This window comes from Meles meles, chromosome 7, assembly GCF_922984935.1.
Source record: "Meles meles chromosome 7, mMelMel3.1 paternal haplotype, whole genome shotgun sequence".
Taxonomy (NCBI): Eukaryota; Metazoa; Chordata; class Mammalia; order Carnivora; family Mustelidae; genus Meles; species Meles meles.
This window is the reverse complement of record NC_060072.1, coordinates 8,510,063-8,528,160: the sequence shown is the minus strand read 5'-3', so window position 1 is coordinate 8,528,160 and position 18,098 is coordinate 8,510,063. Positions and strand designations below refer to the sequence as shown.

The 18,098-nt window shown below is 39.9% G+C and overlaps 1 protein-coding gene across 1 annotated transcript in view; it reads right to left on the bottom strand.

Annotated features, from left to right (window-relative positions):
- ENTHD1 (ENTH domain containing 1) overlaps nt 1–17,777 on the bottom strand; it is a 97,383-nt gene extending 79,606 nt beyond the window's left edge. The window contains exon 1 of the mRNA XM_046010825.1: nt 17,429–17,777. Within this exon, the coding sequence (XP_045866781.1) occupies nt 17,429–17,777 (349 nt within the window). The remainder of the gene's footprint in view (nt 1–17,428) is intronic.
- Between the last annotated feature and the right edge of the window lie 321 nt (nt 17,778–18,098).

Below are 18,098 nucleotides of genomic sequence, written 5' to 3'. Positions count from 1 at the left end.
GGAGAGAGAAGTAGATAGAGAAATACATGGGTGGATGGGTGGATGGATGATGGACAGGCAGGCAGATGACCAGTGGTGTCCCTACGCATTGTTAATATCGGTTACCTTAGAGGAGGACATTAGGGTGGGACAAGAGTAGGGAGGACAATTAGATTTTCTTTGACATAACATCCTATTAAACCAACTTGATGCCATTAATAGAGTGCCCGAGCACAGTCTAAGACCAGAATCCTAATGACAAAGCTGTCCTTAACCATCTGTGTGACTCTGATATGTTAGGTGGTCTGTCTGGGCTTGAGTTTTCCATGTGAAAACCAGTAAAAGCACATCTGTTCAGTGTAATTCACAGATACAAAAGAATACTCATTCAAATATATAGTATTATTATTTCAATTATATTCAAAAGAATACTCATTCAAATATATAGTATTATATAATCTCAATCCCCTCCCATGAAAAATGATAAGGAAAACCACTTCCCTCTCGACATCTCGGGACCAACTCATATAACATCTCATGTTTTCCCAAGCCTTCCTCCAGGAGTAAAATGACAAGTCCTTAAAGACCCACTACTATGTTCATTTTGGGCTCTAAGCATGGTGAATTGAAAAGTTAATATATCCAACTATAACTTACTAGGAGGGGAAGTAATGAGAAATGGTCAAATGGAGGGTGCTTTTGACAAAAGAGGCCAACATGTTCTCTGCCGGTCATTTCATTAAGGACTGCTATGACAGTGTTAGAAACCTTTGCTCAAGTTGCCATCTTTCCCAAGATTATTTTATCTACTCTCAGTCTCATTTCTCAGTCACTTCTTCCTTCCAAACTTCCTTTATAACTGCTGTGAACAGTATCCTTCTTGACACCCTTAACTTCCTATGAGTAATCTGCAGTCCACAAACAAAAAGTCCTGCAGGGTTTTGGGTTACCACTCCTTGTTGCCTGATAGAAGCCTGCTGTGATTGTCAGCCTTTGGGGACAACGTGACAGACACCACTACTCCCTTGAAAACTGCCATAGCTTGGTTTGGGGGAAGGGGTGGAAAACTTGTTTTTCCATTTCTAACTTCATAAAAACTCATCTCCTTTTTGCTTCTTCTCTCTCCCTCCACCTTAACCGCCCAGACTGCCTTATTCTGCCGTCACACCAGGCTCTCTGTCTCCTTTAAGCTGTGTGTTAGCTGTTGCTTCGGCCAGGGACTCTGCATGGCTAGGTCCCTAATTCATTCCAGTCTCTACTCGAATGTCACCTCCCCAGAGAAGCCTTACTTCTGCTCACCCAATCCAAAATTGCTCCATTCCCATCACTCTCTATTCCCTTGCCAATTTTATCACTACCTGCTATTGTTTTGTGTGTGTGTGTGTATAAATATATATGTTTGTATATATACATAATAATTATATATATATATACACACACACATAATAATATATACACATTTATTTACTTGCTTACTGTTAGTTTCCTCGCCTACAATACAAGCTCCATGAGGGCAGAGAGCCTCATTCACCCAGTATCTCCAGTGTCTGGGAGAATGATGGGCACATAGGAGCTACTCAATAAATCTTTACTGAGTAAATGAATTGATAAAGGAACAAATTACCAAAAAGTCTCCATTTTCTCCTTGACATAGTGCAAATGGAACCAGATGGATGAAAGGTACGGAGTACCAATTTACAGTGTAGCTGCCTGAGAAAGTTGCCTGGCCTGAAAGAGTTTCTTGCAACACCCTTAATTACAAGAGGTCAGAACTAGAAATTATGGGACAGATGTGGATTATTCAGTCAGAGTCTGCATGAACTGGTAGGACTTGAAAGCAGCTACAAAAGTTCAAAGGTCCAAGCAGGTACATCAAGCAGAAAGCCAGCCACAATGACGAAGCACTTCTCCCTGAAACATGAGGGCTTCTCCCTGAGGGAGCCTGTGACAGCCTGGGGAAGGTCAAGCCACAGTGGTTTGCTTCCGGCTCTAGGCTGTGCACGGCCATGGCTGCTCCCCCACCACTGCTGAGATGCCGGACAGTAAAAACCCAGCTGTTCTAAAGCACGGAAGTTGAAAGTGAAAAAAATCCAAAACCCCAATAAATGTGCTTCAAAAGGATGAGTTAAAAAAAAATAACAATTAGTACCAAAAAGCTGGCATCTCCTCGCTGCTAAGCAGTATGTTTTTGAAAGGAAAGGAGGGACCTGGCACTAGAACGGAATTGTGGAATAGAACACATGTCGGAAGTCACGGCTTTGTGTCTGAAAGAGAGAAAGAGACAGAGGGGAAGAAGGTGGGAGGGAGAAGGAGAGACACGGAAAAAGAGAGGGAGACATGGAGTCTCTGAAATGAGAAATCGAACTATGAAACAGATCAATACCCAAAGATACACCAAGACGTAAAGCTTGTTATTGACGTGAAGGGTAAAGTAAAAATAAAGCTATATTCTATTTTAGTTAGGAAATCAGGGATCTTTGGGTTATGAGTGACAGACGCTCAAACTGAACAGGCCGTGGGAAAACCAGGGGCTGTGACTGGACTTCAAGTAAAGAGGCAGAGACTGGAATCCGCCCAGGACTGCTTTTCCCTCTCCATCTCTTCCTCCCTCTGCATAATGCTTTCCTCTTCTCCTCTTGCACACTGGCTTCCTCCATCTGAATGTGGACATGGTCACGGAGAGTTCCAGGTTCATGCCTCGCACTCCGTCACCTGAGAAGCCTCCTTCTTCCTTCACTCAAATTGGAAAAATCCTGGAGAATGACTCAGCTTGGCTCAGCTTGAAAGTCACATGCCTGTCCCCTCGGCCAGAGGGTGGGACGCTCCCACTGGCAACCTCCATCAGAAGGGCCCAGTGGACTGAGAGGAGAGTCAAGAGGACAGAAAAATGAACGAACAGAAAGCCAACCTGAGGAGGCTTCCCAAACTCACACAAGGACCGGGACATGCCAATCACTAGAGCAACTCTGTGCCAAACCAACAGCCAAGGAAATGCACTTATTCACCTAGGCAGTCATTTGATCATTTCTTCAACACTCAAGTTTCAAGAATTGTTCTAGAAACACCAGTGAGAGAAAAAAAGACACGATCCCCAAACAAGAAAATTTCAGACACAAATAAATGCTCTGAAGGAAATAAAGCACAGTAAGGAGCTAAACACCGAGCTGTGGTGCAGGGAAGGATATAGTCGGATCACAGGCGTCTTGAACAGCAAGAAAAGGCCAGGCCTGTAGCCCTTCAGGCAGAGGGAACAGCTCAGACTTCACCTCCTGCTGAGAGATGGAAAACCCCTCCCCACTCGCCCTGCACACTCTCCGGCCCCTGCCCTGCTCTTGCACAGCACTTCCACACGCTACAATTCTTGTTGATTTGATGAGTGTCTTTTTCCTCCATTACAGCGTAACTTCCAGGAAGGCCAGAATTATACCCGCTTGCTTAAGAGTTACTTCAGAATTGTCTATTAAATAAATGAAGGAACATGCTGAGAAAAAATGTCCCAAATGCAGGGGAGGAGCGTCTGTAAATGCACAAATGAGCAGCATGTAAAGGGATCTGGAAATACGGTAAATTCGGAGCTGTTGGGCAATGAGATGTGCCGGCAGCAAAGGCATGCAGCAGACTTCTAGAAAAACATGCACTAGGCCAAAAACTGTGGTCATAAAATATCTTAACACCCCTCCCTCCATACCTGACCCACTAACCAACCAAAATTTACTCTTCTTTTTTTATTATTATTTATTTTTTTATTTTTTAAATATTTTATTTATTTGGCACAGAGAGAGAGATCACAGGTAGGCAGGGAGGCAGGCAGAGAGAGGAGGAAGCAGGCTCTCCACAGAGCAGAGAGCCAGATGGGGGGCTCGATCCCAGGACCCTGGAATCATGACCTGAGCCGAAGGCAGAGCTTTAACCCACTGAGCCACCCAGGCGCCCCTCTTTTTTTTTTTTTTTAAGATTTTATTTATTTATTTGACAGGCAGAGGTCACAAGTAGGCAGAGAGGAAGGCAGATAGAGAGGGGGAAGCAGGCTTTCTGCTGAGCAGAGAGCGCGACGCGGGGCTCGATCCTAGGACCCTGAGATCATACCCTGAGCTGAAGGCAGAGGCTTTAACACACTGAGCCACCAGGCGCCCCTACTCTTCTTCTTAGGTTCCTTTCTCAATGAATTTTATATCCATTCTGAACCCAAAATATGAACGCTCACCTCCCACACCCGGGAACCCATGTCTACTGATGGGACCAACTAGCATCTTCTACATCCGTCCCCTCCGCTCCATCTCCCCTAGTTTAGTTCAGGCGCTGCTCCTGCTCATTTCTTGCCTGCGGTGTTCTGAATTATTGACTTATCTCTAGTCTCCTTTATTCTGCATCCTCCACAATGTCTCTGCAGGTGAGGGGGAAGGTGGGGTGGGGGAGGGGAGCAGTCTCCCCAACAGTGTCATTTTCAAGTTAAAAAAACCTTCAGTCAAGTTGGCACAGTCAGTTCATGCTTCAAAGTCCCCCTGTGCTCTGCTCCAAACACACAGCAGTAAGAGACATCGCCGGCCTCAAAAACAAGGTAAAAACCTCCACATGCCAGAAATGTACGAGAAATGAAAAGGCGATGAGCAGGGCTGAAGCCACAGGGCTGCCGGGTTCTTGACCCGGTTCTGCTCCTCAGGCGTCAGGGAACCAGAGCTGGTCTCACTGGGGAGCATCCATGTTTGTGAGAGAAGGCTGAGAAGAAAAGCAAAAAAAGGGGGAAAAACCCAGCTGCTAATTGCTTCCTGGGCTGTCAGGTATCTGCGGCTGTGATCTAGAAGCTAGAAGACATGTGAGCAGCCTAAGGCTGGGAACTACACCGAGCCACCCGCCGCCTCAGCGACCGCATCCAAGACACTCCGGTTCTGCACAGGGCACGAGCCCTGAGCTGCCTCTGTAAGGGCCGTCCTGGAGGCTCTAGGGACCTGGGGGGCAAGAACTGAAAACCAACACAAAGGGGCGAACAGAGATGGCCGAGGAAGAATGTCCCAGTCAAAAGAAGACAGAAAACTCAAATTCCAAAATAGTTTTTAAAAAACATCTAATGCTTAAGAATGATGGCTAATAAAAGCAGCTATCAAAACACAATTTTGCTCCAAATGAAATCAGCGCTTCATAGGATTCTATAAGCAATATTCTAGATTCGTTAGAAGACTTTAAAATCGTAAATGGAAATTTTTATTTTTATGTATTATTAATTTATTTAGGTATCTGAGAGAGAGAAAGAGAAAGAGCACGTATGTGTGAAGCGGGGCCGGGGTGAGGGGCAGAGGGAGGAGGGGGACAAACTCCCAAGCAGGTGCCACACCCAGCGCGAGCCCTATGTGGGGCTTGATCTCAGGACCCTGATATCCATGACCTGAGCTGAAATCAAGAGTCAGACACTTAACCACCTGAGCCACCCAGGTGCCCCCAAACAAAGATTTTTAAGTAAATGCGATTAAGAGAGATTAATACAGGAATCATATCCACAACCAGAAATATGAGATTATGAACCAAAACAAAAACAGGCAGAAGTGAAGTAAAAACAGATGGCTATGAAAAGAGCCAGTTAAAAATCCTAGAAATGAAAACTGTTGTCAGTGGGATTAAAAAGAAAAAAACCCTCAACATCTGAGATAAACTCCAGAATTTAACAGTTGAAGAGAAATTGAAGACGAGTTGGTAATTGAAGAACAGTATAAAGAAATTCTTCCAAAATACAATCCAGAGAGGCAATAAGATTAAAAAGATTAATTAAAAATCATAAAGGACAGATTGCAAGGCCCAGTATTCACTTAGAAGAAGTTTCAAAAGAAGAAAATTATGGTAATCATAAAAAGTCAATATTCAGAGCAAAGGGGGCTAGGAATTTTACAGAAAAGACATCAGTCCTCACATCAAAAATGATCTCGGGGGGGGGGGGGGGCGCCTGGATGGCTCAGTGGGTTAAAGCCTCTGCCTTTGGCTCAGGTCATGATCCCAAGGTCCTAGGATTGAGCCCCACATGGGGGTCTCTGCTCAGCAAGGAGCCTGCTTCCCTTCCTCTCTCTCTGCCTGCCTCTCGGCCTACTTGTGATCTCTGTCTGTCAAATAAATAAATAAAATCTTTTAAAAAAAAATGATCTCCAGGGGCACCTGGGTGGCTCAGTGGGTTAAGCCTCTGCCTTCCGCTCGGGTCATGGTCTCAGGGTCGTGGAATCGAGCCCCGCATCGGGCTCTCTGCTCAGCGGGGAGCCTGCTTCCTCCTCCCTCTCTGCCTGCCTCTCTGCCTACTTGTGATCTCACTCTCTGTCAAATAAACAAATAAAATTTTTAAAAAAATGATCTCCAAAGACCAAGCAGGGTAAATAAAAATAAACCTATATGTAGAAACACTGCTGAAAAACAGAACAACATTTAGGATAATGAGAAGCTCTTAAAAACTATCAATTCAAAAAGAAAAAAGAAGAAAAGCTACCAGTCCCTTCTTTGGACCACTAGACAGCTGTTCAGCCAGCAAACATTTATTTGGCATTTCCACCAAACTGGGTGAAGAAACAGGGATATCAATAAAGTTACCTCAACCCTCCAAACCCGGCAGCGCAGTGAAGGAGCCTGACAAGTAAGTACTTGGGTCAGACAGCCACGTGCTCCGACAGGTGTGTGGGCAAGGTACACTGGATGGGCAGGAACTGTGGAAACAGGGCAGTTGGCAAAGCCCTTCCTAGTGAATGGTTGCACCGAGCGTTATTTGGGCATGAACATACACTGCAGGAAATAAAAGTAATAAAAATAAAAATACACCAAGGACTAATAGTATTAGCCAATATTGACTGATGACTCACTAGGTTCCTGACTTTCAGACATCATCTCCAGTGCTCAAGAAGTCCATTTTACAGAGGAGAAAAGTAAGTTTAGGGGGACAAAATCTTTCCCAAAGTCATAAAGTCAATAATAAGCTAGAAGGTAGAGACCGGCTCTATAGAAAGACCACAATATAGACTTCATTTCTTTGACTGAATTTAGCATACAAATGTAAGCTTTTTTATTTGATGAGAACCTTGAGGAGAAAATGTGTTGGCACATCCCTGAAGTGCTGAACTGGTTATTCTCCTTGTTTGTTTACTGTCCTGTTGTCCACGTGTGCGTAACAACATTAAGTGGAACGTGGGAGGACTGGCTGGACTAGTGTATTTAAGTTTAAATAAATTTCCTGGTTTGTTCCTTGCTGTCGTGATGACCAATGACTATATTTGTTTAAAGGAGCAAAAGGTGATCCAAAATATTCAACCGTTTCAGGTATAAAGGTTTTGTTTGAACTCACAGTAATATGACTCTAAGTAACTTGTAATAATAACAGAACAGGCTTATGACGACCCAAAGCCTATATGTTTGCTTAAAGGAAATTCATCTGTTTATCAAAACTCTAAGAATGTTTGTTACAAGAGATCACGTTTGTTCAGCAGCCTTGTGATAATTAACCCACCTCTCCGAAAACGAGCACATCTACCTTGCAGTCATGAATCCTGCCTCACCCTCTACCCCCTGTTCTGTCCCTTCTGTAAAACAAGGAATATCCTCAGATTTCAGTTAGTCGGGTTTTAGTCTTTTTTTAAAAAATATTTTATTTATTTATATGACAGAGATCACAAGCAGGAAGAGAGGCAGGCAGAGAGAGAGGAGGAAGCAGGCTCCCTGCGGAGCAGAGAAGCCCATGTGGGGGGCCTTCACCCACTGAGCCACCCAGGCGCCCAGTTGGGTTTTAGTCTTAAAGCAGCCAACCAACATCTAAAGCAACTCTTTTACATTAAAAAAATTTTTTTTCTTGAACTCACTTTCCAGATATCTTGGCTCTTTTTAATTTAGTATAGTCACCTTGAAAGGGAAATTCCAATCATTCCTTTTTTCTCCTACTTGCCTGCATTCCCTCTTTCTCTAAACCCTTTCTCTAAACCTGGTGTCTTCTCCCCTTTTGTGAGAACCTGAACTCAAAAAACAACCTCCTCCTCCTCAAAATATATGTAAATACATAAATGTATATTATATTGTAAATGTAAAATATATAAATTTATAAATGAATCAGATCATCTAGAGTCTTTGCTGTTTACATTTTAGTTTGTATTTACTCTGGCTCACCAGGCTTACTTCCTACTCTAAGACATAATACCATGAGCAAATGGGTAGGTGATTGGTAAGGGCCAATCCTGGAGGCAGAGAGGCAGCCTGTACAAAACAAAATCAGCCACGGATATAAGTGTGAAGCATCTAATTCCTCAAATTAGATGACTGATAATGACAGGGGAAAAATAAAATGCCACTAATGTTACCAGTGTGCACACTGTTACTTCTAGTAAAACTGCTTAACATTACTTTTTTAAAATAGATTTTATGTATTTTATTTGAGAGAGAGCATGAGCAAGAGAGAGAGAAAGAGCAGTCAGGGGAGAGGGAGAAGCTGACTCCCCACTGAACAGTGAGACTGATGTGGGGCTCGATCCCAGGACCCTGAGATCATGACCTGAGCCGAAGGCAGAGGCTTTTAACCCACTGAGCCACCCAGGCACCCCTAAAATGTACCTTTTAAAAGAAATCTACTTTTAATTTAAATATGAGTGTGCATACATATAAAATGGCCCATTTAAACAAAATTAACTGCAATCTCATGACTTACCTAATTGAGAATAAATAAGTACATAAATCTATAATGCACACATTTCTGAGAACCTGAATTGGTTTTATAAAAAGAATGCCATAATTTGTATAAATAAATAATTTGATGGTATGAAACATTCAATTGGGTATTTTTCAGACAATTTTAATTAAGTTCACTCTAGTAGTTTAGTGAAACTGTTTGGATATTTTTAAAAACTCAATTAGAAGAAGCTGTGTAGCGTAATAATAGAATAGGACTGAACAATATTAGGATATATGCGCTTTAATCATGTTCAGTTATCAATTAGCTATGCAATCTTTCCTAAATAATTTAATCTGTCTGAGTGTGAGCTCCTCATCTCTGTAAGAGCGATAACACATAACTCTCATTCCTCTAAGATGCTGAAAGGCTCGAATGATACACCATACATGAAAATGCTCTGTTATTAAAGTCTAATAACTCAAACAACTAGATACCTCATGGAAAAGAGTGAACTTTACTTCTCTCACACAATACACACAAAAGTTAATTCTAGATCAATCATAGACCAAGCTAAAACTGTAAGATGTCTGGAAGAAAACAAGAGAATTCCTTCATGGCCTCGGGGTAGGCAAGTTTCTCGGACAAAACACAAAAGGCATCAGCCATAAAAGGAAAAAAACACACTGCACTTCACCAAAAGACATTTAGAAAGTGAAAGTGAAAAGACAAGCCACAAACTTGGAGAAAATACTTGAAATCCATATATCGGACAAAGGACTCATATCCAAAATGTATGAAGAAACCCTACAAATTGAATAAAAAATAAGCAAAAAATAAAAATTGAAAATAGGCAAAACACTTGAATAGGCAAAAGACATTCATATGTCCATGAATTATACAAAAAGGTGCTCAACAACTCTTCAGGGAAATGGAAATTGAAACAACCTTATATACCCATCAGATTGTTAAATTAAAAAAAAAAAAGAGTAACAGTATTTAACTACTGACAAGGATGTGGAGCAACAAACTCTCAAACACTGCTGGTGGGGGTGTGAAATGGTAAAAACCACTTTAGAAGACTTTAGTTGAATATACACCTGCACTTTGACCCAGAAATACTACTTCTAAGCATATGCCCAACAGAACTGAATACATATGGCAACAAAAAGACTTATATAAGAATGCTCATAATAGCTTTATTTATAATAGCCAAGAACTATACACACACCAAATGCCCATCAACAGAAGATGGGCAAACAGACGTCATATAATGGAACAGGACTCACCAAGAAACAGGAACAATACTGCTGATAGATGCAACAACATGCCTGAGTCTCAAAATCATTAGTGGAGGTAAAGGAGCCAGAGGCAAAGAACACATATGTTTCCATCTGTATGAATTTCAAGAACAAACACAACTAATTTATGCAGTAGAAGAAATTAGAATGGCAGTTGCCTCTGGGAAGGAGGGAGAATTGACTAGAAAGGGGGATAAAGGAACTTTCTGGAATGATAGAAATGTTCTTTATCTTGAACAATCTCGAAGTTGGTTATACTTACCAACATTCATCAAATTGTACACTTAAGATCCATGCACTGTTTCAGGTAAAGTACCTCTAAATTTAAAGCAATGTGTTCAACTGTCAGCCTAAAAAACCCTAAAACTATAATATCATACAGAGTGTCCCCAAGACCTGGAAACAGTGAAAATCATGTATTTATCAGAAATTTTTTTTGTTTGATATTTAGGCCGGTTGCTTTAAACTTACTTCATCTGAAAAACTATCTGGAGGTTGAAGAAAACCATACTGAAAACATTATTCAAAATGTTAACTAACAAACTATTTGAAAACAAGATTCCCCTCTTTCCCAAGTTTTCCAAACTGTTTTCTCAACTTTTCCCCCCGTAGGATGGTTGCCTCCCCTTAGCTATGGGAAATACTTTCCAAGACCTCTACTGGATGTCTGAAACTGTGGAGAGTATCAAACCCTATATGTGTTTTTTTTGTACACAAGCATACCTACGATGAAGTTTAATTTGTGAATTAAGCACAGTAACGGATTAACAACAATAATAAAATAGAACAATTATAACAATATACTATAATAAAAGTAAGTATATGAATGGGGTCTCTCTCTCAAAACATCTTGTTGTCGTCCACTCACCTTTCTGCATGTGGTCACGCAATGTCTACGTGATGAGATGAAATGAAAGGCGTAGGCAGTGTGATATAACACTAGGCTACTACCAACCTTCTGAACAATAGGTCAAAAGGTGTATCATCTGCTTCCGGACCATGGCTGACCACAGGTAACTAAACTGTGGAAACTGAAACCACCGATAAGGGGAGACTACTGTAATACTTCTATTAATTACTGGGCAGGTATGGTGTGATAGGCCCTGTTGTAATGTTGGGAGACAGAACACGGACAAAGCAGATGTAAAATAACCCTGCCCTCGTGAAACTTACACTCTGGTATGAAGAGACAGAAAACAAATAAATACTAAAATAAAATATGTCCAATGTCAGATAAGAAAAGCTACTAAGAAAAATAAAACAGGTGGCTAGGGTATATCAGTGTGAAGAGTGGGGTAGGGCTGATTTTTTCATAAAAAGGGTAGATATAAGGGGCCTCACTAATAAGATGACTTTCTCAGCAGAGATCTGAAGTGTGTGGGAAAACAGCGCAGGTATCTAGGGATGAGTACTCCAGGCAAAGGGTAAAAACCACCAAGGAAATAAACAAAAGGTCTTTTTTCTACAATTTGTTCTGCTTTTATCTTTTTTCTTTGCCTCTTCTTGATAACCTGTATCTCAGGTAGGATCCAGCTATAGACTACTTGGATCACTGCAATTTCTTTTTCATTAATTTCTCAGTATAAACTTCACTCTCTTTTTTTATTTTCTGATCCAACAAAATCATTCTTACTGAACAGTTTTTTAATGATCACATTTCTTACCTCAAATCTCCTGCTCTTTTTTGTGACTTCTGCTCAATAAAAATTTACTGATGTCTAGTATGTACCAAGGCCTTATTGTAAAAAGATGACTGTCATATGACATATACCCTCAGAATCTAATCAAGGATATATTTGTACATATAGATGTATATGTATACACACACAGGCATACACACACACATACACATATATATCAAATGGATATACTGTAAAAACACACACACTGATATTATTAACGAAGAACTGCAGCAATTAATTCTGCCCAGTGAGGAAAAGAAGAGATCATTGGAGATATAGAGGAAATGACCTCTGAGCTAGGATCTGATGACTAAGTAGGAACTCAACAAACATATAGCAAGAAACAACTCTTAAAAGGAAGAAGAAACATCTCAGCATCAGCGCAGAGACGTGGAAGCAAATAATCTACCAGTAATGCTAGATGCAACGTGTTAGGTTGAAGACTAAGGAAATAAGAGTAGAAAGGTCAGTTGGGAATGCTAAGGGGCCTGATTTTATCCTGAGAGCCTGTGGTTCCCAAATTATTTTGACTGCATACCCAACCAGTAATAAATTTTTGTGCATGCATCTACCCCCAAAATATATATACATTTTTAATGTATAAATTATACCAAGAGCTACTATTCTAATATGTTACACTCATTGGAAAACAGACACAAAAAGATAAAAGCGTTAAAGATAAAAATAAGTAATGTTATTCTTGTCCTCTTGGTGCTACCAAATCAACGGGAGTATTTACAAAGTCTAAGATAGTATACCTGTGCTTACTTCTTTGATGCTAAGCTCAACTGTTAGGAAAGATTTTGATGATAGTGAATTTAAACATATCTAAATATACCATACTTTGTACATAGAAAAGGTATAAATGCATAAATGTTTGTTTATAATTTCATGCTTATCTATTTTATCTCTCAAAATAACTCAAATTCTTTAGAGCAGGGGCTGATCCACTCTTTCCACTTAAAAAAATCATTAAAGTGCTTAGTATAGTGATAAAATACAGTGATAAAATACTCTGTAAAGTAAAAAAACACAAAACCAAAAAGATTATATCCCATTCACTATCACCCAAAAATTATGCCTTTTTTAAACCTAATTCTTGGGGATGCAAAATCTTAATTAGTATTTTATTTTAATTTTTAATAAGAAGTTTAATCCCCATGGAAGTTGATGCCTTTACAATTTCTAGATTAAGAAATACAGCATGATCAAAACCCAAGAAGATTTTCTCTAATTTCATCATTAAACCTCAAATCTGGGTGGCTCAGTTGGTTAAGCACCTGACTCTTGATTTCAGCTCAGGTCATGGTCTCAGGGTCATGAGATCGAGCCCTGCGTTGGCCTCCACACTCAATGTGGAGTCCACTTGAGATTCTCTGCCTCTCTGCCCCTCCCCCTGGTTGTGCTCTCTCTCCCGCATTCTCTCTCTCTCTAAAAAAATTAATAAAAATCTTTAAACCTCAAACCTGACCTTAAGTAAACAGTTCAAAAATAAAGAGGATGCACATCATAACCAAGTGGGATTTATGCTAGGGATGCAAGGCTGGTGCCTACATGGAAATCAATCAATGTAATACACCAGATTAATAGAGTAAAGGGAGAAAACACATAATCACCTCAACAGATGCCCAAAAAAGCACTGGATGAAAGTTAACAGCCTTTCCCCATAAAAACACTCAACAAACTAGGCATAGAACTCCTACAACCTTATGATAAAAAGCATCTGTGAAAACCTACACCCAACATCATACTTAATGGTAAAAGACTGAAAGCTTTCTTTAAGATCGGGAATAAGACAAGGATGTCTGCTCTCACCACTTCTATTCAATATTGTACAGGAGGTTTTAGCCAGGGAAATTAAGCAAAAAGAAAAGAAATAAAAGGCATCCAGATTGGAAAGGAAATGTAAAACTATCTCTATTTGCAGATGACATGATCTTGCATGTAGGAAATCCTAAGGAATCTTAAAAAAATAACTATTATAGCTAATAAACGAGTTCAGAAAGTAGCAGGACACAAGACCAATACACAAAAATAACTTGGTCAGTTGTATTTCTATACATTAGCAATGAATAATCTAAAAATGGAATTAAGAAAACACTTCCGGGGTGCCTGGGTGGCTCAGTGGGTTAAAGCCTCTGCCTTCAGCTCAGATCATGATCCCAGGGTCCTGGGATCGAGCCCCACATCGGGCTCTCTGCTCAATAGAGAGCCTGCTTCCTCCTCTCTCTCTCTGCCTGCCTCTCTGCCTACCTGTGATCTCTGTCAAATAAATAAATAAATAACAGAAAACAATTCGAGCGGTGCCTGGGTGGCTCAGTGGGTTAAAGCCTCTGCCTTTGGCTCAGGTCATGATCCCAGGGTCCAGGGATCGAGCCCCGCATTGGGCTCTCTGCTCAGCAGGGAGCCTGCTTCCCTTCCTCTCTCTCTGCCAGCTTCTCTGACTACCTGTGATCTCTGTCTGTCAAATAAATAAATAAAATCTTTTTTTTAAAAAAAAAGAGGAATAAGAAAACAATTCCATTTATAATACCATCAAAGAGAATTAAATACGGGGCACCTAGGTGGCTCAGTGGGTTAAAGCCTCTGCCTTCAGCTCAGGTCATGACCTCAGGGTCCTGGGATTGAGCTCCGCATCGGGCTGTCTGCTCAGCATCGAGCCTGCTTCCCCCCTCTCTCTCTCTGCCTACTTGTGAACTCTGTCAAGTAAATAAATAAAATCTTTTTTAAAAAAAATGAGAATGAAATGCTTGCAAATAAATTTACCAAAAGAAACATTAAGACTTATGTACTGAAAATTACAAAGCATGTATGAAAAAAAATGAAAGGAGGCCCTAAACAAAAAAAAAAAAAACATCTTGTGTTCTTGGATGGGAGGAACTGACGTTGTTAAGATGGCAATATTCTCAAAATTAATCTATAGATTCAATGCAATCTCAATCAAATTTCGAGTTGCCTTTTTTACAGAAATTGACAAGCTAATGCTAAACTTGAATTGGAAATGCATGGGACCCAGAAAGTCCACAACAATATTGAAAAAGAATAAAGCTGGAGGACTCAAGTTTATTTCAAAATTTACTACAAAGCTACAGTAATCAAAATTGTGTGGCATGGGGGCAACTGGGTGGCTCAGTGGGTTAAGCCTCTGCCTTCGGCTCAGGTCATGATCTCAGGGTCCTGGGATTAAGCCCTGCATTGGGCTGTCTGCTCAGCAGGGAGCCTGCTACCCACTCCCCTCTGCCTACTAGTGATCTCTCTCTGTCAAATAAATAAATAATCTTAAAAAAAAAAATGTGTAGCATGGCCTAAGGAAAGACACAGAGATCATAGCACAGAAATGAACCCTTACATCTATGGTCAGATGATTTTCATACGGCTGCCAATATAATTCAATGAGAAAAAAAATAGTCTTTTCAGAAAGTGGTAGTGGGACAACTGGATACCCACATAAGAATGAGGCTGGACCTTTACCTCACACTATACACGAAATTTAGCTCAAAATGGATCCAAGATGTAAATGGAAAAGCCAAAACTATAAAACTCTTAGAAAAAAAACCATAGGTATGAATTTTCATGACCATAGATTAGGCAATGATTTCTTACATATGACACTGAAAGCATAAGCACCAAGGGAAAAATTGATAAATTGAACTTCATCAAAATTTAATAAGAAAATAAAAAGACAACCTAAAGAATGGGAGAAGATATTTACAAATCACCATCTGGTAGGGGTCTTGTATCCAGAATATATAAAGAACTCTTTAAACTCAACAATTAAAAAAAAAAAAAGTTAAAAATGGACAAAGGATTCCTACAGACAGTTCTCCAATGAAGATCTATAAATGGCCAACAAGGGCATTTAAAGATGCTCAACATCATTAGTCTTTAGGGAAATGTGTATTGAAACCACAATGAGATACTACTTTTCACATTCAATAGAATGGCTATAATCAAAAAGATGGACAATAATAAGTGTTGACAAGGATGTGGAAAAACAGGAACCTTTTTATACCATTCGTAAGAATGAAAAATGGTCCAGCCTCTAAGGAAAACAGGTTACTGGTTCCTCAAAAAACTAAACATAGAACTGTCATTTGATCCAGCAATTCCACTCTTAAGTATACACCCAAGGGAGTTGAAAGCAGAGACTCAAACTGACACTTGGATGATTTCACTAACTGCAGCAATATTCATAATAGCGAAAAGGTGAAAACAACCCAAGAACCCACCAACTGATGAACAGATAAACAAAATGAGCTATGTTTATACAATGGAATGTTATGCAGCTATAAAAGGAATGACGTTTTGATACATCCCACAATACAGATGAACTGGAGGACATTATGGTGTGTGAAATAAGCCAGACAGAATAGGGCAAATACTGTATGATTCCACTTAGGTGAGTGTACCCAGAACAAGCAAATGTACAGAGAAAGAAAGATTAGAGGTTAGCAGGAGAGTCATTGCTTAATGGTTATGGAGTTTGCCTAGGGTGATGAGAAGTTTTAGAAGTAAATGGTGGTGATGGTTATGCAACATTGTGAATGGAATCAATGTCACTGAACTGCACACTTAAAATGAAAAATTTTGTTATTTACATCTTATTGCAATTTCTAAAAATTAATAATACACCTAAAGCCACGGGATCCTATACTTTAAATATGCAAACTGTATGGCATGTTGAATTGTATCACTATAAAGCTGATTTTTAAAACAGGAAGAAAAAAAAAGCAAATCTGGGGCTATAAAAAGGATATAGGAGAAACTTAAATGCATACTGTCAAAGAAAGAAACGAGTCAGAAAAAGCTACATATTGTATGATTCCAACTATACGATATTCTGGAAAAAGCAAAACGATAAGGACAATAAAAAGATGCATGGTTGCCAAGGGTTCCAGGCAGAGGAGAAAGAACCAAGAGGTGGAGCACAAGACATTCTCAGAGCAGCAACACCATTCTGTATGATACTGGAATGGTACATACATGACAAGCATTTTTCAAAACCCACAGAACTGGAAAACACAAAGGGTGAACCTTAAGGTAAACAGAGGACTTTAGTTAATGTATTAACCCTGATTTGTCAACTGTAACAAATGCACCGCACTATTGCAAGATGTTAATAGGAGAAACAATAGGGAAGGGATAAGAAAGGGTATGTGGGAACTCTGTTCTTTCCGTGTGATTTTTCTATAAACCCAAAACTGCTCTTCAAAAAGGCTATTCTAAAAATGTATACTTAACACAAAGACTACACTGAATTTTATCCTCTTCTCATGATTCCTAAGACGATTCACTTTAAGCACAAATTATAATTTTACATCAGACAAGGAGGAAGTGCTGATTCTTTCAGCATTGTAATCCCAGACGCTATCAAACCATCTCAGTTCAGTATTCCACAAGCCCTTCCCCTCGTTCACCCCCTCCCCCACCCCCGACAAAATTATGATCTAAATTTTTGAATTCATAGGAGTACTTTCATCTAGATCATCTTTGAAGATTCTGTAGTCTGGAAATGCTTCCTTACATTTATGACTGAATTCCAGTCTAATTATAATTATGAATTACAGTGACATTATTATACCAAGCTGCCATGCCTCCTGTTTTATTCACTTTGTTCATTTTCCATTAGGTATCATTTTATCAGGAATCTAGGTGTGTTAGTTTTACACATCTTTTGGGGGGAAAAATTGTTCTCCAAGACCCACCAGGGTCTACACAAAGCGAAGCTATAACTGTCCCAGAAGAAAGGTGGCTAAAAATCTTCAGAACAACTTTTCCCCAGTTTCCTGATTTAAAACGATCCCCTGCCAAACCTCTAATCTTTATTGGCACGCTGTATGCATTTCGTTTACCTTGGTCTTTTCCAGCTTCATCTATATGTTGAAAATCTTTTAGTGTCTGAAGGTTACAGAACCCCTCTCTGCAATGCTGAATAACTTTCTTTGATCCGTTCTTGATGAGATAATCCATCAGCGTAAGGGATTTATATACATGGCGCCAGTTCTTCCCGTGATCGTTGAGTCTCTGCCATAGCATATTCATAATCTCTGACAGAGAAATTGTGTTGAAAGTCAGGTCACTGATATCTAACATTAGAGAACTAGAAGGACCCCAAGGGTCATTAGAAGTTGCTTCTCTGACTTTTATTTCAGCATCTGAGTAATTTTTCACGAAGTTTTTCACTTGCCTCCTGAATGCCATAGGTAAGACAAGTTTGAAGGTGAGATGGGGATGAGAGCAATGGAATGGGAGTTATTATAATTGGTTTATAAAACTCTTGAGAGGTAATTGGTCCCCAGTTCTGCTGCTCCCAAATACAAATGATTAATCTCCATTTTGATGAGGCATCAGTTTCCTGCAAAGCAAAGCATAAAAAAAATAGGTAAGTTAAATGCTTTTTGAAAAGTCTATAAAAGACCAAGTCGGTCTGAAAAATCTAGGTTTACTTAGAAATCATCCCCTCTCTTACATTAGCCAGAATTGAGGCACCATCTAAATTCTCCTAGCATCAATATGGGAAAA